At 39.3% G+C, this 24,537-nt stretch overlaps 4 protein-coding genes and 1 non-coding gene across 5 annotated transcripts; 3 read left to right on the top strand and 2 right to left on the bottom strand.

Moving 5' to 3' along the window:
* Positions 1-688: 688 nt before the first annotated feature.
* Tep3 (Thioester-containing protein 3) lies at positions 689-12,788 on the top strand. Its single transcript, XM_089466202.1, has 16 exons — positions 689-1,221; positions 6,302-6,479; positions 6,550-7,028; positions 7,257-7,587; positions 7,663-7,946; positions 8,228-8,339; positions 8,403-8,549; positions 8,606-8,729; positions 8,790-8,927; positions 8,984-9,397; positions 9,457-9,588; positions 9,651-10,069; positions 10,882-11,229; positions 11,285-11,818; positions 11,888-12,341; positions 12,409-12,788. The coding sequence occupies exons 1-16, from the start codon at positions 1,148-1,150 to the stop codon at positions 12,627-12,629; spliced, it is 4,389 nt and encodes a 1,462-aa protein (XP_089322328.1). The 5' UTR covers positions 689-1,147; the 3' UTR covers positions 12,630-12,788.
* Positions 12,789-12,831: 43 nt separating this feature from the next.
* LOC108618062 (peptide transporter family 1-like) lies at positions 12,832-15,411 on the bottom strand. Its single transcript, XM_018013968.2, has one exon. It carries the CDS (start codon positions 15,240-15,242, stop codon positions 13,050-13,052), a length of 2,193 nt encoding a protein of 730 aa, XP_017869457.1. The 5' UTR covers positions 15,243-15,411; the 3' UTR covers positions 12,832-13,049.
* Positions 15,412-15,507: 96 nt separating this feature from the next.
* Ntl (Neurotransmitter transporter-like) lies at positions 15,508-19,167 on the top strand. The gene is made up of 9 exons (XM_018017027.2): positions 15,508-15,886; positions 16,858-17,153; positions 17,218-17,267; positions 17,324-17,447; positions 17,514-17,847; positions 17,910-18,061; positions 18,340-18,468; positions 18,523-18,723; positions 18,794-19,167. Exons 1-9 carry the CDS (start codon positions 15,709-15,711, stop codon positions 19,106-19,108), a joined length of 1,779 nt encoding a protein of 592 aa, XP_017872516.1. The 5' UTR covers positions 15,508-15,708; the 3' UTR covers positions 19,109-19,167.
* Positions 16,373-16,563, top strand: TRNAY-GUA (transfer RNA tyrosine (anticodon GUA)). The gene is made up of 2 exons: positions 16,373-16,409; positions 16,528-16,563. It is a non-coding gene; the product is annotated as a tRNA-Tyr (tRNA).
* LOC108610722 (sodium-dependent proline transporter) lies at positions 19,160-23,585 on the bottom strand. The gene is made up of 11 exons (XM_089466206.1): positions 23,434-23,585; positions 22,928-23,229; positions 21,695-21,826; positions 21,489-21,640; positions 21,313-21,425; positions 21,113-21,254; positions 20,727-21,054; positions 20,278-20,426; positions 19,998-20,126; positions 19,579-19,785; positions 19,160-19,513 (listed from the first exon to the last, which is right to left on the bottom strand). The coding sequence occupies exons 2-11, from the start codon at positions 23,088-23,090 to the stop codon at positions 19,232-19,234; spliced, it is 1,797 nt and encodes a 598-aa protein (XP_089322332.1). The 5' UTR covers positions 23,091-23,229; positions 23,434-23,585; the 3' UTR covers positions 19,160-19,231.
* Positions 23,586-24,537: the final 952 nt, after the last annotated feature.

Raw genomic sequence — 24,537 nt, 5'->3', positions numbered from 1 at the left:
TCAGCGCAATTACCGTCTCAATTTATATTTCTTGGAATTTTAACATTTTGTTGTTAAAGTATTTAGATATTGAAATTAAAATGATATCAAATTGTAATGCCATTATTACAAGATATTCACATTCAACAAAATTGCATTAGACTGGCTGAAAGTTAAAAATAATGCTTTATTTTCAAAAATTGAGCGACGCACCTAACGGCCAATTGATGTGCTAAAGAACATTTGATTTTTATGCTGATGTCTGGCAACGCCTTAGCTTGAAAATTATTATATGTCCATTAATTCAGCATAGCAAAGACACAAACCTCATATTCAGCATGTAGAAGTAAGTATATGGTTAGAGCAGGAGAGTCTGATTTGAGCTATTTCAAAATTTCTATTTACTGAAAAATGGCATATATCTGGCATATCATAAATAAAAAAAATCTATCAAATTAAATAAATTATTTTCAAGTGAGAGACATAAGCTTAATTTTCCAAGAAAATTCAAAGTATATTCATTAACAGAGAATTTGCATATTTAATAACGCTGCATATTTGCTTGCGACAACTTTTAGCCAAGACACCTTCAACCCCTTTCGTAATCCATGGCTCACACTCAGCCAGGACAACAACCACACAACTGCAGCAAGCTCTGTGGCCCACGTTAAAGCTTCGCGGTTAGCTTGAATTGTGGCCAATACCAGCTGTAAGTGTTAGCCGAAAAATCAGTTGAGAACGAGCTTACGAGCGGGCAACAGCGCGAACGTTCAACAGGTGGCAGCGCCTCGAAACGAAAGTGAAAAACGAAACAAAAACAAAAGCAAAGCAACAAAATAAACGTGAGCTTGGCCGTTGGCGCAATCGCGAATCTCGAGCGCCTGGTGCTGGTTAAACAAGTGAAGCAACAAGCAACAAACAACAAAAACAACAACCACTGGCCAAAATCAAGCTTTGTGGCGGGACGCGAGGTTCGAGAGCAAAAATTGTCGACTGCCCACACGGAAAGACGAATCAAACCCGAAAAAAGACAGTCGAAATAAAATGCAATAATAAATCGAATGTGAATGATGAGTGCTGTTATAATACACAAATAAAATTATAATAGTTAACTTAATTAAGCAATATTAAATATTGCTTTTAAGTAAATTTATATAAATATCGCAAAATGTGCTCGCAACGCGTTTATTTTGTTTTCACGCTCGCAACTTGTTTACTTTTAACGCTGACAGCTGCTCAGGGGTTAGTAAATATCACATAAACACAATAACACACACACACAGAGAGAGAGAGAGAGAGAGAGAGAGAGAGAGAGAGACGCCCAAACACACATCTCTCTATATAGACTCCCACACAGTATAGCTGACAACGAGTGTGACAAATATGTTGCACACAAATTATATACAAATAACATTGAAAATGACATCACGCCACTTAAGCGAGTCGAAACGACAAGAAAACAGCTCAAAACAAAAGACTTAAGCAACAAACCCAAAATTATTTGCCATGCCGGCAGCTCGAACATCGCTCATTATCCATGCCATGCCATATAATTAACAAGTTTGTAATCACAGAAGAAATTAACATTGAATACATGGACCCACAGCTTCCAGGGTAGATGTTGCCCCCGATTGACTGTTAGCAGATACCCTGGAGTTTTCTGAGGAGTGATTAATATATATTATAGTTAATCTGCTTTCATCAATAAGCACTTTAACCATACAAGAAATTTCTGCAAATTAGTAGTGGCTGAGATAGGCCACCTTTACTTATCTCAGCTCAGTCAAGCATACCCTATGAATCATATACAACACATATTGATTCTAGATTAAAGTATTTTAAAATGTTGACTCATTCGTTTTTGTTGATCGAAAACAAATATACTTTGCAATGACTGTTCCAAGCGCTCTGTTCTCCAAAAAATAATTATAAATATGTCATGAAATTAATAGCTCTGATATTATATACAATAATATAATCCTAGCTATGTGAGTGAACTAAGCACTTAGCGAAACTACCATAACAAAATTTTGTATACTTCAATATTTTTATACATAAAAATATTTTGCATTAGTTATGTATAATACATATTTTATATACATACATATATACGTTAAATATATTTACAAAGTATTTATTTTTTAATTCGTCGACTTCGACTTGTTTATAATTTATATTTAATATACAATAAGAACAATTACTTAGGAATAACTTTTTTTAAACGAAAAAACTTTTGCTTAACATTAGATAACTAAATCCCACGCATCATGTAAATCTTTAGCTTACGAAAATAACTGTTCTTTCTAGTCTCTCGTACCGTGACAGCAAAAAAGAAAAAATTCAACACGTAAATTGAATGACATAAAAAATAAAATAAATTCAAGCCGAGATTGTCGAGATATCCGTCGACCTACGCACGCATTGCCAACATCTCGCAGCTCGACATCAGGGTGATGCAATGTTGAATGTTGTCCATATTTGCCGAATGCCTATGCGAGGATTCACACTTGTTTTTAAACTTGACCTAACCTGACAAACTGGGTATATCAATTACAATTGAAGTTGTTTTCATTGACAAAAGTTCATTCGAGCCACCCTAATGCCGGGTGACACATTTGCAAACACTTATTTACTGCCTCATTTCCGATGGCTCACCTTGACTACCTGTCAAGCTGGCCAGCTGCAAAAGGTAAATCTATAAAGCAGCAGTGTAGATAGTCTTATAGCGGGCATTAGCACTATGTAGAAGAGTGCTCAGCACGTGATTGGAAATGCTTATGAGATCGTAAGATATTTCCTATAAATTTGTTTAGGCAAATCTGTGCAGGTTTTCTTATATAGAAATGAGTAAATGAGCTTATAGATATGCCAATATTTAGACAATTAAATGATCAAAACAATTTTAATCTGACGTGAATGTAATCTTATGTATGTATGCAATTTTTGCAATACTCTTTACCGTTGGGAAGAAAGTTGATATATTATTAGATATGCTTCAACAGATCATACATCTTGATAGAGTATTATGCGGTCGCTAAAGCCCGACTGTAACAGTGTTAATTGTTTTTATTATTATGTCATTTGCTAAATCTCTTTCTATGGTTCTTATATAAACATTGTTATTGAATATATAACAACTTCATCCTTAGGGTTTGTATCAAATAAATCTATTTATTTCATTTTGTTATCTCAATCACAAGCTCCTACGAGCTTATTTATTCCCAGCACATAACTAGGAATATAGATAAGAATGGTTTCATTTCATGCCGTTATATGTTTATCTTAAAAACCATCAGTAGAGTTTCACATACAAAATGTTTTAAGTGTATTCAAGTTTCGTCTTTTTTTTTTTTTTTGCATTTATTTTTTTTTTTTTTTTTTTTTTTAAATTCTGAGAATTCTGTGATTGATTTGTAGCTAAGTTGAATGTTGGCGTTTGTTTTTCTAGCTTCTTGTTGAAGCCTTCCAGCTATTGCCAATTGATACACTCTCTTGAAGCAATCTCTTGAAGCCCTCTCTTGATACACTCTCCATATATGGGATAAGTTCAATTGCGAGCGAACCATATGCCATATGATAATTCAAGTTTATACATTGACCATATATAGGGTGCAGCTCAAGGCAGCAATATAAATATATATATACATACATACATATATACATATATTATACATGCTTGCTTATGCGAGTTAATTAAGTTGATATCAACTGCCTGAAGCCGACATTTAGCACACACTCAAAACCCAACGCGATGCAATCATGTGAGACCTCTCCAATGAAACCCAATTGCAGTCCGAAAACAACAACATAATAAAAATGAAAAAAAAAAAAAATTAAAAAAATAAGAAAAAAGCGAAATTGTTTTTGCCATTTTGGGCGAAGAGTGGAGCTGAAGGAACCTGTTTGGCGTCTAACAAAACGTGACATAAACACAAAAGAAAATGTGGGAACAGGTTAAACGGCGACGTCGACGTCGGCAGCGGCAACGACAACGGCGGCAACAGCAATTGAAATTAGAACAACTCGAAACTGTGAATTGCGCCAAAAGAGACAAAAAGGCAGACAAAATACGCCGACACCACGGCACAGTTAGCCAGCTCAAGCTGTACGAGTTTCGCGCAGCGGCTAAATAAAAAGTGATGTAAAAATAAGAAAAAGTAAAGTCCAGCTGTAGTCTAAGTGGAAGCGACTAGAAGATACCCTATGTTATGAATGACTTTTCATTAAGTAAATAACTTATTTAGATCCAAGCCCCATAATGAAATATGAGCATTTTACTTAAGTATCATAGAATTTATATTCGTTTGCCCTATATCAAGGGCTTATTATTATGCTCTTGTAATTTTGTTGATTATTGTATAAGTTATTACCTATCTTCAAGATATTTATCAACTCCGCAATACATTTTAAAATTTCTCTTTATTCATGTCTTTAATTACAAAAACATAGACTCCAAATTACTTAGATAATGATTAATATTTAATAATAATTTTACATAGATTGTATCTAATATATACATATATATATTTATGTATACATATTTCTATATATCAACCTCTTATACCACGTTATTATCTTACATCGCATTTTACAATTTTACTTGTACATTACACCCGCTTTGCCATACTCAATGTGTACAGGGTATTCATATAACATTTTTGATTCCCTTTAAAACCAAAAAAAGCTCCGAGCTCAGCACCAAAATTGTAAAATCGTATTATATAAGTGGCACACCGAATAAGGCATACACTCTACATACATGCATAAGCCTTATGATAATTACGACAAATTTGGAAAATCTATAAAGAGCGAGGGCCACATAAAAAGTTGTGTATTTAAATATTAAATAATATATTAAATACATCATGGGACACAGAATAGTAGTATGTCAAATAGGAGTATACTAAGAAGTAGCAAATAGTAGTATATTTTAGTATGTATTAGTATGGTAGTACATCAAAAAGTCGTATATCAAATAGTAGTATATTAAATTTCAGTATACTTAATACTTTACGCAATAAATCGCATCCGAAATATTGTATAATTATTTAAATTCTTTTAAATTAAATTGGTCAACAACTTAAACTTATACTTACTATTTGATTATTTGAAATTATTAACTCTAAGCAAATGGAAAAGCAAAAAAAAAAAAAAAAAAAAAAAAAGAAACTTTATGAAAAGAGCTTAAAAATTCGAATGTTTCCATTCTTAACAGAGAGAATTCCAGTTTAAAAACTTTGACACTTTCATGCATAAACATTTGCAATATATATATTAACATCTTTGTACTAGTCGGCTCGAAAAACAACAAACAAAAATGAAAAATATATTCATAAACAAAATATCCAAAGTGTGTACTTAATATAAATTTCAAAAGTTTGACTCATTCGTCTGTAACTTCAATTGCTGGCCATAAAACTTTGTTATTACAAATTCATCCACTGATGCCAAGCACTTAGAGAAACCACAAAACCAAAAAAACAGAAAAAATATATATATAATAGTTATAGCTGGCCGCAACGCCCCCGATGAGCTCTATACCATTTCCGACATGAATCAAACCGAAACGCGGCCGCTCTCAACACTCTGACCCGAACTCAAACGCGAGAGCCCAAGACGCAGCGCTGTAAAGTACATTACCCCGGTATTGTTTAAGTGTTTCTCTTCCGTTAAGCGCGTGAATGAATAGTAAACTGAACTGAAAAATAGCCACATACACACAAAAGCGTGTAATACCCTAGCGGAACATTGTCTTCACTGCTTTCAACGGCTAAGTGAAGTACTTGAACTTATATTCGGTTTCTTCTCTGGGCCAAGATATTATTCATTTGTCATCAAGGTGGTGAGAGGGTAAATGGGGTGTCACGTTTATTCATAGAAAGAAATTAATAATGAAAATGAATGTAAAATAATATAGTAAATATCTAGTAGTAATCTAAATAATAATAATATAATTATAATGTAATAATAATATAATAACAAATCTAATGCAAATATAATAAAATTAAAAAGCTTGAATACTCCATATATATATTTATATTTACCTCTAAAAATTGGTTTGTCCAATGCGGGTTTCCACAACAATAATTGAGATTCGCATTTGAGGTTTTCCTTTGAAATATTTGACCAAAGTAAACCAATTTTTAGTCATTAAGAGATAAGGATTGTTTCAGTATAAATCACATCTGATTCCAATTCATACTTCACTCATACGAATTGCTCACAATTGTTGTCAAGATTATCCCAAGACTTAGCTTCCAACTCTTCATATCCAACAGCCTCGAATAAACGATTTAACATTTTGTTCATTTTTATTCGTCAGCCTCTACTCAATAATTGCGCCAAATACAGTGAGACCCAACTCTCAGTACCATGTGGCTGTGAGCATACACAAGGCAGCGGAGCCCGTCAGAGTGAAGGTGGGCATACTGAGCAGTACTTACACAGACTTCAAGACCGTCGAGCTGAGGCCCTACTCAACGCAGCTGCTGCACTTTGAGGTGAACTAAACAACTCTGCTGCTCTTAAATTAGTCAAATAATGTAGTTTTCCATTGGCTCTTTCCCACAGTTGCCCGCACTCAAGTCTGATCGTTATCGGCTGACATCGGAAGGCCTTAGCGGCATAATATTTACGAACGAAACTCAGCTACATTTCGAGCCCAAACAGCATACGGTGCTGGTGCAGACCGACAAGAGCATCTACAAGCCCGGAGATCTGGTGCATTATCGCATATTGCTGCTCGATGCGAATCTGAAGCCCGCGCGAGGCTATGGACGCGTGCACGTCGAGATCCGGGACTCGGGCAACAATCTCATTAGAAGCTATAAGGACATACGGCTGACCAATGCCATCTACTCAAATGAGCTGCAGCTCTCGGACTATCCACGCTTTGGCGATTGGTCCATAGTTGTGGACGTGGCCGAGCAGCAGCACAAGCAAACGTTTGAGATCTTGGATCACATCCTGCCCAAGTTTGTGGTAGACATTGAGACGCCACGAAAAGCAATCTATAAGGATGGCAAAATCGCAGCTACAGTAAAAGCGCAGTAAGTGAGACCAGCTTGAAATTTTTTCCTACCTGTATAAGAGATGCTAAAAATCTGAGATTATTTGACGTTTATCCCACATACTAGCTCAATGTTGAAATGTATTTGCATATATCGATAAATATCGATTTTCAGCTGTGATCTTTAAGTCTAACTACTATATTCCGTATATTCCTAAATCCACTCGGTATCCACACATTTATATATGTTTCCTTACTTGTCTTCTAGCTACGCTTTTGGTCAACCCATTGTGGGCGAGGCGACGCTCTCCATTTACCCCACTTTCTTTGGCTCGCTGCAACCGTTTGTCAACGATCTGATTACTCGTAAGGTAGTGCCCATCGATGGCAGCGCCTACTTTGAGTTTGACATTGAGCAGGAGCTGCATCTGAAGCAGGACTATGAGCGTCAATATCTATTGGATGCGCTGGTCGAGGAGCGCTCGACGGGCTCGGTGCAAAACTATTCCACGGTGCTCACACTCTACCTGAATCACTTCCGTGTGGAGACAGTCAAGCTGCCCAGCTATTATATACCCGGTGTGCCCTTTGAAGCGACAGTAAGCTAACGAATTGCTATGAAATATACATAATATAATTTTATTATCTATTTCTATATACATTGTATCTGATAGGCACGCATAGCTCGCAATGATGGCAGCCCCTTGAAAGATTTCAATCCTGAGATCACGGCTTATTTGACAAATGTCTATGGCAGCAGCGAAATGTATAATCGCACCACGTATACCTTGGATGGTAGAGGCGAGGTCAAGATGAAGTTCACGGTGCCAGTTGGCGATCGCGATGAGTTCCATTCGATTATTGTGGACTATCTGGGCGTTATTAGCGATGTGGGCAAGGTGCCACGCAAACAATTGCACAGCAAGAATTATATCACCGCCAAGGTGCTAAATGATAAGTAAGTACTGAAAGGTAATTCGAATGGATAATAGGAAGATATTAGAAGAAATAGTAAGACATTAGAAGAAATATTAAGAATATTACGAATTGTTCAGGCATTATATTAATATTTTATTTTGCCCTCATATTACTTATTGAAGAATTTGAATATTTATATATCATTATATAATAGATAATATAAATTTTTATTAATAATTATTATTTGTATATCCTATTCATATTTTCTTCGTTTCGTTCCTACGTTTCTTCAAATTACAAAATCTCACAATATTTTTCTAGACCCATGGTCAATCAGGAAATTGCTGTAGCAGTGCGTTCCAACGAGCCCATGAAATATTTTATGTATCAAGTTGTGGGACGTGGTGATATAATATTGACGCGCACTGTTGATGTGAGTAAAGCAAAATAACTCAATTTAAAGAAATTATTGTATATTCATTAATTTGCTCAACAGGTGAGAGATAATACCTATCACACGATCAAGTTTCTGGCCTCCTTTGCCATGATGCCGCGTGCCAAGCTGTTCGTCTATATGATAGTCAATGGAGAGCTTGTCTACGATGAGCAGATCATACACTTTGAGGAGAACCTGTTGAATGCTGTAAGTAAGCTCATATCTATTATAGTATATACTCAAACTAAACTCATCTCGTATAGGTGCAAATCGAGGCGCCCATCCGCGCACCTCCTGGCCAGGATATAGACATAAGCATCAGCACCAAACCCTACTCCTACGTGGGTCTCATGGTTGTTGATCAAAATGCAGCTGCGCTGCGTAGCGGTTAGTTGAAGTACTTGAAGTTCCATCTCCACATATCTGATGTATTTTCATATCATTCAGGTCACGACCTAACACACGAACGACTTATGGATGCTCTGTATGCCTATGAGCTAAGCGACGTCAACACACCCATTGGTTCGCCCGGCAAGGAATCTGGTGTCATAATCATGTCCAACACGGATTACATTGTTGAAAGAGGTAGACCTAAAAGCTCATTTATTCTAATACTTTAACTATAATTCAAATTCTTATAGAGGTCGATACCACACCGGCTATAGGTAGGGATAGCTCCACTACCGTGGAGGAGGATAAACTGACAGCGGTACGCAAAACAGACATTGGTCCCGCTCATAAGATAGAGGTAAACACCTTGCCACCTGGCAAGGGACGCTATGCCTTCTCCTACACACCCAAGCCCTATTGGCACAATCCACGTGTTCATGTCATGCGCGATCCGGCGGACACCTGGCTCTTCCTCAATCTCTCCTCAAGCAGCGATGGCCGCAACACAATACACCGACGCATACCTAGTGACATGACGTCCTGGCTGCTGACGGCCTTCACGCTTGATCCGGTCAATGGTTTGGGTCTGAATTCGCCCGTGAGTAAACTGGAGGCCTACAAGGAGTTCTACATAGCCACGGAGCTGCCGTACTCCATACGAAAAGGTGGTGAGCCTTGGGAAGTCTAAAACCACAAATTCACTATCCCCAGTACATTCTTTCAGATGAACTGATTGCCTTGCCCTTTGTGGTGCATAATAACAGGGAGAGCGATTTGAGTGTTGATGTGACTTTCTATAACACAGCGCAGGACTTTGACTTTCCCCAGCTGAACATCAACCAGACCAATAAGCCAAGTAAGTAAAATACTTATCTAGTATTCAATTTCTTATAATGAATATTCACATCGTCCAATCAGAGCTGGAGCTCTATAGTCGTCGCACCATTCTGGTGCCCGGGAAATCGGCTCGCTCGATCTCTTTCATTGTGACGCCCCGACGAGTCGGTGCACTGCCCGTAAAGGCTGTGGCAACAACAACACAGGCCGGCGACACCGTCGAACGTACCCTGCTGGTCGAGCATCCCGGTGCAACGGAGCGTGTGAATCGCGGCTTCCTCTTCGAGCTGAACTCCAATGCCCAGCGAAAACAGAATGTCACCATCAAAGTGCCACGCAATGCGATACCCGACTCCACCAGCATCGAAGTCAGCGCTGTGGGCGATTTGGTGGGCAGCATTGTGGGCAATCTGCAGCAGCTCATCCAGCTGCCAACGGGCTGTGGCGAGCAGACCATGGTCAACTTTGTGCCGAATCTAATGGTGCTGCGTTATTTGGGCGTAAGTTTGAAATCATTGACAGCTGAAGAATTGTATATAATGTAAAGAAATATTGATCATGTTTGCCATCAACCAGCTACTTAATCATATAAATAATATATCAATCAATCAGTATGTTCAACCAAAAGTTAGTCAAATATTTAATTCATTTCTTAGTATGGTCAAGTCAAACAATCAGTAATTCAATCAATCAGATAGTAGATTACCAACCAATCAAAAATATTCCAATAAGTTTTATTCATCAAGTTAATCGGATGATCAATCAATCAGCCAATCCTTCAATCTGCCAATTATTAATACATTCTAATGAGAAATCGAAGAGACGATGGCTTAGACCTGCAACCAATCCATCAATCAGTCTATCATCCAAGCTATCATTCAGTGTGACTATCAGGAAGTCGGTTAATCAAACAGATCAGTCAGCTAGATGTCTCTTTTAGACAGTCAGTTAATTAAACAGCCAGTCAATCAGAAAGTCAATCATCGCTTAAACGCCCAAACACTATCCATCAGCTAATCTCTTACTTAGTTATTCACAATATAAGTCAACCCGCCTAACATTAATCAGTCACTCAGCTAGTCAATCAAAGCGTAGAAACATAATCACTATCCATCAGTCAATCATTAAATCAGTCAACATCAATCACGTGATCACCAATCAATCACTCAGACAGTCAATCGTCGCTTGAACACCCAATCAGTATCCTTCAGTCAATCATTTACTAGGTCATTCACTAGATCAGCCAATCCACATCATCATCAATCAGTTAGTTAACCGCTCATGCATAATAATAGTTTCGTCTCCCTCACAGCGCTTGCGTCAACTAACTCCCGAGTTGGAACTGGCCGCCACCAACAACTTGGCCGTGGGCTATCAGCGGCTGCTCTACTATCGGCACGAGAATGGAGCATTCAGCGCCTTTGGCCTGTCCGCCAAGAAGAGCTCCACATGGCTGACGGCCTATGTGGCCAGATCGCTGCGTCAGGCGGCGCCCTACATTCAGGTGGACGAACATGTGCTGCAGAGTGCCCTGGCCTATTTGGCCAGCGTGCAGTCCAGCAATGGCGGCTACGAAGAGCACGGCGATATCTTTGAGCAGTTCGACGATGGAGGCATTAGTCTAACCGCCTTTGTGACACTCGCCATGATGGAGAATGTGGTAGGTGATATGACAGAAATTGTTGAGAATTCAATTTAAGTGGAATACCTTTCAGGATTTACATCCTGAGTATCGGAATAACATCAACAAGGCGCTGGACTTTATCACGCGAGGCCTGGATGTCTCCAATAATCTGCATGCCATGGCCCTGGGCACCTATGTGCTGTCCCGGGCCAATCATAATGCCAAGGCCGCCTTCCTGCAGCGTCTCGACTCGCTGGCTATGAATGCCGATGGACGCAAATGGTGGAATAAGACGGCCCCGGCTGCGGAACAGCAGTCGCCCTGGTACAATGCCACGCGCAGCGTCAACATCGAGATCTCTGCCTATGGCGCATTGGCGCTGCTCGAGAATAATCTGGTGGGCGATGCGTTGCCCGTGCTCAATTGGCTAATGGATCAACGGAATATATTTGGTGGCTTTGTGGGCTCGCAGGATACGGTTGTGGGTCTGCAGGCCCTGCTCATGTTCGCCGAACGCTTCTCCAGCCAGGGCAACAATGTGCAGTTGGCTTTCAATTACGGTGAGGGTGCTGAGACCATACTGAATGTGAATGCAGAGAATTCGCTGGCGCTGCAGAGTGTGGAGGTAAGATGAAGTCAGTCGAAGTTAACAAAAACTTTAACTGATTCCAAATCAAATTGGTCTGATTCACAGCTGCCCAACAACATTAAGAACGTCAGCATCTCGGCCACTGGGCGTGGCTTGGCGCTGGCTCAGGTTAGCTACAAATACAACACAAATGTGACCAGCGCCTGGCCGAGATTCGTGCTGGATCCCACAGTGAATCGCAACTCCCATGCGGACTACTTGCATTTGTCTGCCTGCGCCAGCTTTGTTTCGGTGCCTGGCGATGCAGAGCGCTCCAATATGGCTGTCATGGAGGTGCAGCTGCCCAGTGGCTTTGTGGTGGACACCGATACGCTGCCCACGCTGGAGTCCAGCGAGCGCATCAAAAAGGTCGAAACACAGCAGCGCAACACCAAGGTCATCATCTACTTTGACTATCTGGACAGGCGAGAGGTCTGCCCCACGTTGCATGCATACAAAACTGTGAAGGTCACCAAGCATCGACCCGTGGCTGTTGTCATGTATGACTACTACGATAGTGGTAAGTTTTGCGAATTCTGATTCCACCATCCACAGCTAATCCTTATTGCCTTCACTCTCCCCTACAGCTCGTCGCGCTCGTCAGTTCTATCGAGCGCCCAAGTCGAATATCTGCGACATCTGTGAGCATGCGAATTGCGGCAACATCTGCGAGAAGGCCGAAAAACGGGAATCGCGTCGTCCCGATGATTATACGGCTATAGCAGGGCGTACCTCAGCTGGCAATGGCCAAAAGGCAATATCCGTGCTGTTGCTCGCACTGAGCATGCTCTCACAACTGCGCTGTTAGAGGGGTGAAGCGGGAGGCGAAATAAACGGAAGCTTTAACAAATACCACTCATCTACTTAATAAGCTAGACCTAGAACAAATGTGAACTAAACCCGATTAATCTTAACGATGCTAAAAGTTGCCAATAAAAAAGAAAAAATCATTAACATCTACTAAAAATCTACGAGCTCTTTCATTTAGTATAGAAATTAAAGAACTCTGTACTATAGGATACCAATAGAGGGTTATCTGACTATTGATTAATGGTGAAATAATAAATTATATAAAGGATAATAACAAAGTGAGAGCATTGCAGTCTGTTCACGTTCCCAAATCCGTATTATATGGAGCCAATGGACTCGCTTTACACCATCTGAACGAGCATTTAGTAAATATATACAAATATACACAATACAGATGGGTTAGCCGTTATCGCCCCGATTATAGCTCGTACGCGTTGCTCCGATAGGCGACCTGCTCAGTGTCCTCTGTTGTCGGTTGTTGCTCGATGGAAGACTCCTTTGGCTGAGTGTCGTCGCTCATCTGGGCAAGGTCAGTATTCGAGTCGGACTCTGGTTCCTCTAAGTATGTGTAGTTGCGTGCGAGCAACACGAAGAGCATCATATTCAAGAGCATTATGCTGGCAAAGAGCGCAAACTCAGCCGATTGGGTGCGGACGAGCTTCACCTCCGCTACGACAACCACCATCATATTGCCAATGGCCACGGAGAGCAGCCAGCAGGCCTGCAGCACCGACTTCATGCTGCTCGGTGCCTGAGTAAACGAGAACTCCAGCCCCGTCACCGCGAACATTATCTCACCGGCTGTCATGACCACAATCTGTGGCAGCTGCCAGAGTACCGAGAGCGTTGTGGGGGGTACCACCTCCAGCATGTTGTACTCATATCCGTCGCGTGCATTTCCCTGAACCAGGAGGCTGTAGAGTCCTCCCTTCTGGGCATTGAAGCTAGCGGCTCGCTTGCCATTGATGTCGAGCTCGCCATAGCCGAGGGCAACTTCGTGCAGGGCCGAGAGATTGCCGATGTCCAGCAGGACGCTGGCGGGACTCGAGGCGGGAGCCCTCAAGCGAATGGGACCCTCTTCCGGTGGCGTGTTGATCAAAGTGCGCAGCAGCAGAGGTCGATTGAGGCGCTGCACAGTGCTCAAGCCGTCGGAGAATTCCCGAAGACCGCCTTTGGTTAGGAAATAGCTGACTGATTGGCCTGGCTGAAGGTGCAGACGTCCCTCAATATTCGGGCAGCGTTTACTCGAAGACTTCGCCTTAAGGCCCACCTCCAAAGCCCGGGGCACGCGGAGCTCCAAATTGGACCACATGGACAGCGAATCGATGGAGTCGGCAACTGCCTCGAGCTCGCTAATGAGATCATAGCGACATGGCATCCCATTGTAGAGACGTAGGTGGACCATGTTTGGGAGCCTGGGCGCAGCCTTCGGCTCCAGCTGCTCGAGACACAGCTCCACGGCCGCCGACAGAAAGAAGCAAATGGAGGCGAACAGCAGGCCAAGGCTGAGCTTCTGCAGCGGGCGCTTGATGCCGATGCGTGCGAGCAGCGGATATACGACATAGTCGAATAGTGGAATGAAGAGGAGGATGAGCAGCGGATTGATCACCTGCATCTGGTCCGGCTTGATATGGTAGCCAAGCACATCGCCATCCATATGGGTAGCCTGGAAGGTCCAGCGCGAGCCCTGCTGGTCGGACAGGGCCCAGAAAGCAGGGAAGGGTATATAGAGCAGCAGGACCTTGATCAGGCACTTTGTCTCGTACACCATCTTATCTCCCACAAAGGGCGCTGCATAGTCGAGAAAGTGTGGCAAAGGACTCTTTTTGCGATTCATCCGCCAGCCCCTGTACGCGTTCGATATGCAGTTCGAAACGCCGAAGATCATGTTGCCCGATGGCGGGCGCACCCTATAGCGCAATCTGCCGGCCACAAAGATCCCCATCGAGACGAGCATCAGCACAGCCGGCACCCCGAATGCCAGGGAGTAGCAGTCCGCGTCCCCGAAGCATTGAACATCTGCGCGCAGGACGGGAGTGACCGCTGTGGAGATCATGGATCCCGCATTGATCGCAAAGTAGAACAGCGAGAAGAACTTGGCCAGCTCCGCGCCCTGATCTGGCAGGCGGAACTGATCGCCGCCGAAGGCCGACACGCAGGGCTTGATGCCGCCAGTGCCCACAGCAATCATCAGAAGCCCCACAATGGTGACAATCTTAACAGGCATGAACGGTAAAGGTATAGCTCCAATGGCGACAAACATCGCACCGACACTATATACGACCGACAGGTACAATATCGTCCTGTACTTGCCCAGCCAGCCGTCCGCAACGAGAGCTCCAGCGATGGGGAAAACGTAGACGAGCATCGTGAATACGTGAAAGAGCACAGTCGCCGTCTCCTCGTTGTACCCCAGCTTTTGGGTAAGATAGAACACCAGTATAGCGCGCATGCCATAATAGTTGAAGCGCTCACAGAACTCGTTGCTAACGATGAATGCCACGGATTTAGGGTATTCCAGCAGCTCTTGCTTTTTCTTTGTCGCTTGCTGCTTCTCACTAACTGTCAACTCCTTTGATTCCGTTGTTGCTTCAACGTCTGTTGCTTTCATTATTTATTGTTGTTTTAGTTATTAATAAAAGTGAACTTTTGAAAAGTACAAAATCAATCGATAGCTAATTAATAATTAATCTCTTAATTTAATCAAAAGAATCGATAATTATCGATCTTGCTATAACTTTGCATAAAAATCACTTAAACACTCACGTCTACTTCAGATCCATGTGAAATTAATTATTTTTATTTATTATGAAAGTTTCCAAAAAAGAAAAAAATAGGAAACAAATTCTTTAATGTCAATGAAATTTATTTAAATATAAAAAAATAAAACAAAGTTTCGTTTCATATTTGGTATTATTAAAAATTTTATGTACAATTTTTTTCATTATTTATTTTTTGTTCTTATTTGTTGAGTGGTTTCACAGAGTGAACCGTTGCAGACCAGAATTTTGCTAACTTTTATACCAAAAAGAAACATGTTCAAAGATATTATTGAAAATTAAAAGTGTAATCGTGGAATGAAACGTACAGAAGCGGAAAAGATCCAGCCAACAGCGAAAGAGAAGAGAATCAAGCGCGATGCGCAACGCGGCTATTGGGCATCCAAAACAGAGTTCGTACTCACTCTCATCGGCTATGCCATTGGCATTGGCAATGTCTGGCGATTTCCCTACCTCTGTTATCGCAGCGGCGGTGGTAAGTCCCCGACAAATCCCCAAATGGATACATGCATACGTCAATGGGCGTCTGACATCATGTGCTCAAAATTCGCATACTCATAGCCTTTGATTATTTATGTTAAGTCTCTGATTATGGATGTTAAGGGTTTTCATTATTTCTATAAAAATACTCTCTTTCATACAGGGCATCTCATAGTCAACCTCCAGTCCACTCTCCAGCAATTGATGATGAGTGAGTGAGCATTTCAATGAGTCTTCATTGCTCGTTTCACTCAGTTGTGGCTCGCGCGCTGCCTCTGTGCTTAAGCTAAAAATAGCGCATGCTCTGACGTCATGCACACTCACGCACACACACACACACACACTGCACAGCAAAGCACAGTCTTGGTGTGCGTGTTTACAGCTAGTGCAGTGTCTATATTAAGCTCCACAGCGATTGCTGTAGCTTTCGAGTGAAAGCTGAGGTAGCTTTTGTTGCTGTTTTGACGGCGGCCAGCGGAGGCCTTCGATAGCTCAGTTGGTAGAGCGATGGACTGTAGAGTTTTCGAGGTTGATGAATAAATCAAGGCTGAAATCTATACCTAAACAATACACCTTTGGTCTAGATAACGCAATCTTAATCTTATTACCATCAGTTTGTGGAATCGATATGTTGAAATCCATAGGTCGCTGGTTCAAATCCGGCTCGAAGGATCTTACCTTTTTGGGAATTTTATTATATATATATATTATTTATATATATATATATATATATATATATATATATATATATATATATATATTTTTTTTTTTTTTTTTAATTTAATCTTTCTCCTGTAGTTACTATTTCAGTCTTCTCTCTCTCTACCTTGCAAGCCGTTTATTATTAAGGAGCTGTAAATAATTCGAAATTTTTTTTTTTTTTTTTTTTATATATTGGTCATGAATGAAATGGAGGCTCAAGCTCACTCCCCAGCCATCAAATAAATAACTTTTCATTTATTCCAGGTGCATTTCTCGTGCCATACACGCTGATGGTGATTCTATGCGGCATTCCATTATTTTATATGGAAGTGCTGATCGGTCAATTCTCAAGCACCGGCTGTACCAGTATGTTCCGTCTGGCTCCTTTACTAAAGGGCACTGGCATCTGTATGATGATTGTGAATATGTATTGTGTATGCTACTATTCTGTTATCATCTCGTATCCCATACGCATGTTATACTATAGCTGTTGGAAGACAGTGCCCTGGATAAACTGTGAACAGTCGTGGAATTCGAAAAACTGCACTAAGATTGAGGGCGTAAGGGCGAACGATTCTGATTCTATTTTCATTTATTTATTTTTCGTTCATTTTAATAATATAGGTGAATAATACGACTGATAAATTCGTCACGCCAGCCGATGAGTTCTTTCAGTAGGTGAAACTCGGCTTTGTCTGTATAGACATTTTCATTTTCCTATTCATTTCAGTCTGGAAGTCTTGCGCATCTCGAGCAGCATTGCTGAACTTGGTACCATTGTGTGGGAGCAGTTGATTTGCTTACTCATCACATGGATCATAATATTCGCATGTGTGGTGCGAGGCATAAAATCGGTATGATATCGATTACTTATCGACACAGTAACAAAGCTATACATCTAACATTGTTTCACTGACCAGGTGGGCAAGGTGGCTTATTTTACAGCACCGTTTCCCTATGTACTGCTGACTATACTTTTCGTCCGTGGCGTCACCTTGCCCGGCGCCGCGACTGGCATCAAGTTCTTTTTCTATCCGGAATGGCATCGCCTGCTTGACTTGCGCGTCTGGTCGGATGCGGCCGTACAAATGTTTTTTGGCCTCGGCCCTGGCTGGGGCGGCATCATCAACATGGCCAGCTTCAATCGCTTCCACAACAATGCCAAATTCGATTCCATTTTGGTCGTAATGATCAATGTCTTCACTAGCATTTACGCCGGCATCGTGGTCTTTTCCGTGTTGGGCTTTTTATCGAGTGAGTATGAGGTATATACCTACATAAATACTACTCTCTAACTAATGTTTGCTTATTGCTAGAAATGTCGGGTAAATCTGTGAGTACAGTGGCTACCTCTGGCGCTGGACTCGCCTTTGTCACATATCCCGAAGCAATTGCCAAGATGCCCATTCCACAACTATGGGCATTTCTGTTCTTTATAATGCTCTTCCTCCTGGGCATTGACAGTGTGGTGGGTAGAAGTTAAAGAATTTCTTTGTTCTTTATACTAATTTTTTTCTTAGCTATGATTTCAATTGAAGGTTGAGATATCGATAAAAAGAGAAAACATATATTTGATAATGGAATACTCAATAATTTAATCACTTATATTTAATATATTTCATATTTCAATATTTTGTCTATATACTCATTTCGCTTTGTGAATGTATATAGAAATACTATATTCAAGGAATATTCTATGCTATGCTAACCTCAATCAACTCGTTTTTTTTTTCGCTTCCACTTTAGTTTGTTCAGCTGGAGGCTATTACAACATCCATTCTGGATGAAATCCAAGTGCTGCGTAAATACAAGTTAACGCTGACCACAGCCTTGTGCATCTTCTCCTTCGGCTGTTCGAGTATTATGTGCACCAATGTGAGTACTTGGTGGAGTGGATGTAGAGCAACTAACGACGATTATTATTTGTAGGCTGGCATGTATATATTGCAACTATTCGATTGGTATTCATCGGCTTTGTCGATTATTGTCATTTGCTTGGTGGAGATTATTATGATTATGTACATCTATGGCATAGATAATTTCTTAACAGACGTCGAGTTCATGTTGGGTAAGCGGCCGAATCTTTTCTGGAGGATTAGTTGGAAGTATATAACGCCTATAGTTTTAATCGTAAGACCTCAGTTATACACATAGCTCTTCTTAATGCGATATATCTCCACACTTTTGTGATTTTTTTTAGTTTATTCTGCTGACCAGTATTATATTTCTAAGAGAAATCACGTACAACGGAGTCAAGTATCCAAAGTGGGCCGTCGCGCTGGGCTGGCTTAGTTTTGTGTCCTCGATTATATGGATACCGCTGTACATATTCTTTATTATGATCCTCAAGCGCAACACGTTGTGCAGTAGCCTGAAAAGGCGAATGAGGCCACTGGACTGGACACCAGCGGATCCGCAAGATCGTGAGGAATACGAAGCCTTCAGACGACAACGGAGAGCACCTAAATTTATGACAGAGTCAGAGGCAGAAGGCCCGGCGACAGCTGAGAAGTAACAAATCTGTAATATTATTTGTATTTGCATATGCCATAAAGTGGTTTAAGAATTTCAAAATTCATACGTCTTTTTATTACATTGCGAACAAGATTAACAAATGCTTTCAGCTTCACAATTCATATCAATGCACCTCCTCGGTCACCTCATAAAGCTGATGTGTAATGTCGGCATTGCCCACAACTTCCTCGTACTGCTGGCGATCCTCCATTTCAATGGGATACCAATCGTTGGGGCGACAGGCGCGCCTGAAACGATTGCAAAAGCTGCCCGTGTTCTGGAACATTATCAGGACGCCATAGCCGGGAATGAAGAGCACTGATAGCAACACTACAATCAAGCTCATGGTTACCATAATGTCAGAGCTAAATGCATGCTCAAAGGAGGAGATAAATATGCCCATGACCTGGAAAGCCAATCAAGAGAATATAGACATAAGATCTCTTCATTGCATAATTATTAAATACTAACCAAGGCAAAGAGTAGAAATAGCGGAGCTATAAAGCGCAGTATGAATATCTTCCACGAGGCAAAGGGTTCTCCCAGCATAAACTCGATGTCGCGCTGGAAACGCTCACGTCCATAAACCCAAAGTATGGCCAGCAGTAAAATCAAGTGCATCAGGCTGTGCGTCATAATTGCATCCAGTGATAATGCCGAAAAGTACTCAGCCCCATTCTATTATAAAGTAGTAGGTAGAATGAGATGGTTATATATGAAAAAAAAGTAGAAAATAAAATAAATAAATATACAATAAAATATAATTCTAAAAAAATGTATGAAGGAAATATATTATTAAATAAATAAATATATAAATAATGTAAATAAAAAATTAAGTGCTTGCGATGCATAATTAAAACGCAATTTACGTTCAGCTCTTTGATACTTACAGTAGTACAAAAGAACAGGGATGCGAGTGACAAACAGCCTAATGTACCAAAGATAACTTCCTGTTTGCGGTGTCGCAGCATCTCAAATTCATCGAACAGACTCGTAAATACAGAAAATAGTTGTGTGATCTGTTAGGAGAGAAAAAATTATGTATGACTCGTTTAGCTAGAAAAACTTTATACATATATCTAAAATTCAAATCTTATTGAAAGTATATATATATAGTAATAAATATGAAGAGACTGCAGATTCATATAGACTATGGAGTTCCGTACCCACCATCACAATTAATGAGCCCATCAACAACATGGTGTAGTAGAGTATTGTCCAAAAGTTGGGAAATTCCATTGTGGAAAGGATACTGGCAGTCGATAAGAACAATGCCCAATTCGCCTCCACATACGAGTTGAAAGTATCGGCACGAATTGCTGACATTTAAATAAATATTATAAATATTAAAAAAAATAGAAGCAAACTACATTAAGTATATAATAAATAATATAATAATAATAATAAATAATACTCAATATTAATATTAATAATAATATTACAAATATTCAGACTGAAATTGTTACTAATACGAATACTGATACTAATACTAAGCACAGAACTGAAAATACTAATCCTCTTTTATAAGATCATTACTTTGACCTATGGAGTACGAGCAGTTCTCAAGAGAAGTATACTTATACCAATACTACAGTACTTAATAATAATAGTCTACTCACTTTCGAAATAATGTTTTAGCATAAAGGTGACCATGCCAAACAGTATATATACGAGTGTCTGGCCAAAGGCAATGATCCAGCTGTAGTTCATGATGTTGGTCTTGAAATTATTATAGCTAGATAAAGCTATGATAGTGCCCCAGCCTGATCCGAAGGCTTGCAGTACTACAACTGACATGCAGAGGCCTCCCTCGAACATATGTTCGAAATGCGGTTTCATATAGTGAACAATACCATCCAAGGCGCCCGGTAGAAAGAGGAATCGTGTCATACATATCAGCAGCAAGACCAAAGTGAAGATCACCATATACCGAATCAATTTACCAAACTGAGAAATCAAAACCTCATTAAAATACCATCTACAATAATAACTATCTAATAATTACCTTAGCAGTTTCGGAAAACTTGTAGAATATGAATGTTATTATGGCCCAAACGGCAATTGAGTAGCCCACGATGTGCCAGGACAAACTAGTATTTTGGGACATATGATAGGATTCAGTATCACGGGATCCCTCATAGTGATTTCTATTGGATAGTTAGGATTGGTATTAAGAGTGGTTTAAAAATCTGTTGCCAAGCTTACTGAAAGAATATCGTGGATGGCACATGTATCAAAGTAAATGAATATGATTCATTGTAATTGTCATAATCCGAAGACAGAAGTGTCTCCACAGCTTTTTCCGACATGTTACAAACCTTTAACACAAGTTCAGATATAAATACAAATTTGATTAGGCTATTATAATTTTTCATACTTACAGTTGTTACATTTTTGTCGGGCACAAAGTTCTCACAGCTCCAAGGCAAAGCAGGCCGCAGGGAGTGCACTATGAATATCAAGGGCACTATAGCAAAGATGCCATAGTACAAAAGACTCGCCAAACTTAGTATCAAACTCATATAACCCATTCCTAAAAATCAAAATATTAATTTGAAAATCCAACTCAAAGATATGCTTATCTCACCTTTGAAAAAGGGCGAGACTCGAAAGGAGGAGATGAAGCCGCTGCTAGAGAATTGACCCATAAACGAATGTATGACCATAATGGGCACCAGATAGAGAGCCATATAGATGTAGTAGGGTAACATGCCAAACACTGAAAAAAAGGAATGAAAAGAGTTGATGTAAATGTTAAAACAGTTTTTCCCTGATCTGAATTCTCTTACAAATCTAAACTTTTCGCAAATTGCTTGCCTGAGCAACTTTATGATATAATGAGATATGCTTCACAGATCTAAATATTTTTTATCGTCCAAGCATATCATTTCTATCCGATAAGCTGTTTTAGAAATAAATCTTAAAAAAAAAAAAAAAATTTAATTAAAAAAAAAAAAATCATTATACCCTGATCTCCCATTTGTAATGGATTCAGAGTATAATAAATAAATGCCTATCTATAGAAGCACAACTTTTAATACAGAACAATTGTATATTTATATATATTTGTAAATACACATTTACATATATTACTATTCAGCATATGTCATATATAACAATTAATTACCATAAATTATCAGCTATCATATTTCTCTTCATTGAAAATATTTATACAGCCAAGGCCCTTTTTATCTGAACTATATATGAACATTATATAAGTGCGTGCCAAACTATTGCAAATGCATTTCATTTCAACGCCCCTAAATTTAAATATTATAAATACCATGAATATCCAAAAACACATGCTAATTGAGTTTTGATTATGAAAACCATTTGATTTATTGGGATTATAACTAAAATATTCCATCATAAAAATTTTCATAAGCTATATATACTTTCAACCAATTTCTGATGAATCTCCACAACATGAGTGTAAGCATTTCTCGCCTTGACTTTGTACTCAATTTAATTCCCATCTAATTGTCATAAGCAACAGATTAGGGCCCAGAATTTAATAGAAATGTTTGCTATAGATAAGAATGAAAGTTTCTTGAAAACTGCTTAATCCACGACTGATTATAGCTTGTTTTTGTTAATTACTAACTATCAATAAATAAATGACCTCAAAGAGTTTAAGAACTATAAAAGGTCGCTGAAAGCAAACTATTGCATTCCACGGATTATGTACATCGAATTTCTTGATCTCACCTCATGGCATGTCGAATTGATAAGCTTATCAATATCAGTCTCAACAATTTCAATTGCATTTTTCATTTCATTTAAAACTGACACATACACATATACACACACACATACTTACAGCCCATGTCGAAATAGAACCAATACGAAATAACAAATAGATCCAATTTGAGCGCCAGACCGAAGCAGGCGTAAATGAAATCCGTTGGCTTTTCCCATTTTCCACGATTCGGATCTGGCTTGAATGGCCTGCGGCCGCTCTCGTAGGAAGTTTCGTACACCATTTTATTGGCAGCAGCTGATAGCAGCTATCGTCGAATATTTTTACAATATGTATATATTTATATATATATATATGACTGCACCGAATATAAATTAGCTTTATATAGAAATGGAATCACAGCATCCAATGCATCTCGTATACTACATAAACATAAAAAGAAAACAAACAAAAAAGACAACAAAATGAATATTTAAACAAAATGCGATTAACACACGACGCAATGTCGCTGTGAATTTTAATTAATTTTGTCTATTTCGTTGTCGTTGTTATTTATTCATAGTTTATACTTTTATTATTATTATTTTTATTTTTGTTTTTGGTTGGTTTTTCGCGCGCCCGCTTACTTTAAATTGACGTTCTAATTAGAAGAGACGATGCCGGCAGACTGAATGTGAGGCCTGCGAGAGCATCCGTAGCATCCATCCATGCATTGGATAGATACTTTTTCATTTTTCATTATCAACGCTGGCCGCTGTCTATATAAATACAGCAACAGTTTGCCAAGTTCTCAGCGGCAGCAGCAGCTGACACGTAATACATAGTACATTGAGAGAAATCCAAATGGGCTGAGTAGAAAATTTGATATTTGTATTGAAAACACATCGCGGCGACCGCAGTACATGACATTGCATTGATTAGAAATACGTCGAAGATTTCAATATTTATAATATAAGTATATGTAAATATGTATTTATGTATGTATGTAATCATATACATATATAGAATCAGTTCGCGATTTTTCATACATTTCACAGCAAAAAGTTTTCTGAACGAAATATATGCAATATATGTATATATACAGAAATATTTCAAAATAAACTTTTTGCTCAATTTCAAAATCTTAGCCATTAAAAATAAACAAAAACAAAAACAAATGAGAAAAAAAGTAAACACACTCAAAAATTTTGATTTGTTTATTTTCGAGCAGATTTTGAATTGCAGTGTAAAAAGGCAACAGCCGTCTCTTGTCCATATTTGAATTTTATTTTTTAAATTATTTTTTCCCTGTAAAGCCGATCATGTGCTTTATTTATTACTAATCTGGCGAAACAATCGCATATTGCATTTACATAGAAATATTTATGTATGTATATGTATGTAATGTATACATATACGCACATGAATATTTTATTATGAGTGCCAAGCATACACACATACATATTTGTGCAATGCCAAAAAGTATGCAAGCAATGTAAGTAAATTACATAAAAGCCAGTTGAGCTTGAAAATAACCAAGATGTGATATCATAAAGAATCAACATCTGGATACTATTTAAGAGTGATATCATAAAGAATCAACATCTGGATACTATTTAAGAGTTTTTCCTTTAGGCTTTATAATTATAATCAAGGCGGAGAAGTTGGAAGTTGGAGAACTTAATACCCTTTAAGCACTTAAGAGCAAAACTACTTCCAACACGAAACCTTGAGAAGTGAGTTATCCAATG

The sequence above is a fragment of the Drosophila arizonae genome, chromosome 3, assembly GCF_054131065.1.
Source record: "Drosophila arizonae isolate 15081-1271.41 chromosome 3, UAZ_ARI_1.0, whole genome shotgun sequence".
Taxonomy (NCBI): domain Eukaryota; kingdom Metazoa; phylum Arthropoda; class Insecta; order Diptera; family Drosophilidae; genus Drosophila; species Drosophila arizonae.
This window is presented reverse-complemented; position numbering and strand designations above follow the sequence as displayed.

What these genes read in the sequence shown, in the direction of transcription:
- LOC108610722 (XM_089466206.1), bottom strand. Translation starts at nt 23,090, where the DNA reads ATGGTGTACGAAACTTCCTACGAGAGCGGCCGCAGGCCATTCAAGCCA. An exon ending in CCATCCACGATATTCTTTCA is followed by an intron (nt 21,255 to 21,312) that starts GTAAGCTTGGCA and finishes ACTATCCAATAG; the next exon opens with AAATCACTATGAGGGATCCC. An exon ending in TATTTCTACTCTTTGCCTTG is followed by an intron (nt 19,514 to 19,578) that starts GTTAGTATTTAA and finishes TTGGCTTTCCAG; the next exon opens with GTCATGGGCATATTTATCTC.
- LOC108618062 (XM_018013968.2), bottom strand. Translation starts at nt 15,242, where the DNA reads ATGAAAGCAACAGACGTTGAAGCAACAACGGAATCAAAGGAGTTGACA.
- Tep3 (XM_089466202.1), top strand. Translation starts at nt 1,148, where the DNA reads ATGTGCTCGCAACGCGTTTATTTTGTTTTCACGCTCGCAACTTGTTTA. An exon ending in TGGCGCTGCAGAGTGTGGAG is followed by an intron (nt 11,819 to 11,887) that starts GTAAGATGAAGT and finishes TCTGATTCACAG; the next exon opens with CTGCCCAACAACATTAAGAA. An exon ending in GTATGACTACTACGATAGTG is followed by an intron (nt 12,342 to 12,408) that starts GTAAGTTTTGCG and finishes TCTCCCCTACAG; the next exon opens with CTCGTCGCGCTCGTCAGTTC.
- Ntl (XM_018017027.2), top strand. Translation starts at nt 15,709, where the DNA reads ATGAAACGTACAGAAGCGGAAAAGATCCAGCCAACAGCGAAAGAGAAG. An exon ending in CCAGCCGATGAGTTCTTTCA is followed by an intron (nt 17,268 to 17,323) that starts GTAGGTGAAACT and finishes TATTCATTTCAG; the next exon opens with TCTGGAAGTCTTGCGCATCT. An exon ending in CGAGTATTATGTGCACCAAT is followed by an intron (nt 18,469 to 18,522) that starts GTGAGTACTTGG and finishes TATTATTTGTAG; the next exon opens with GCTGGCATGTATATATTGCA.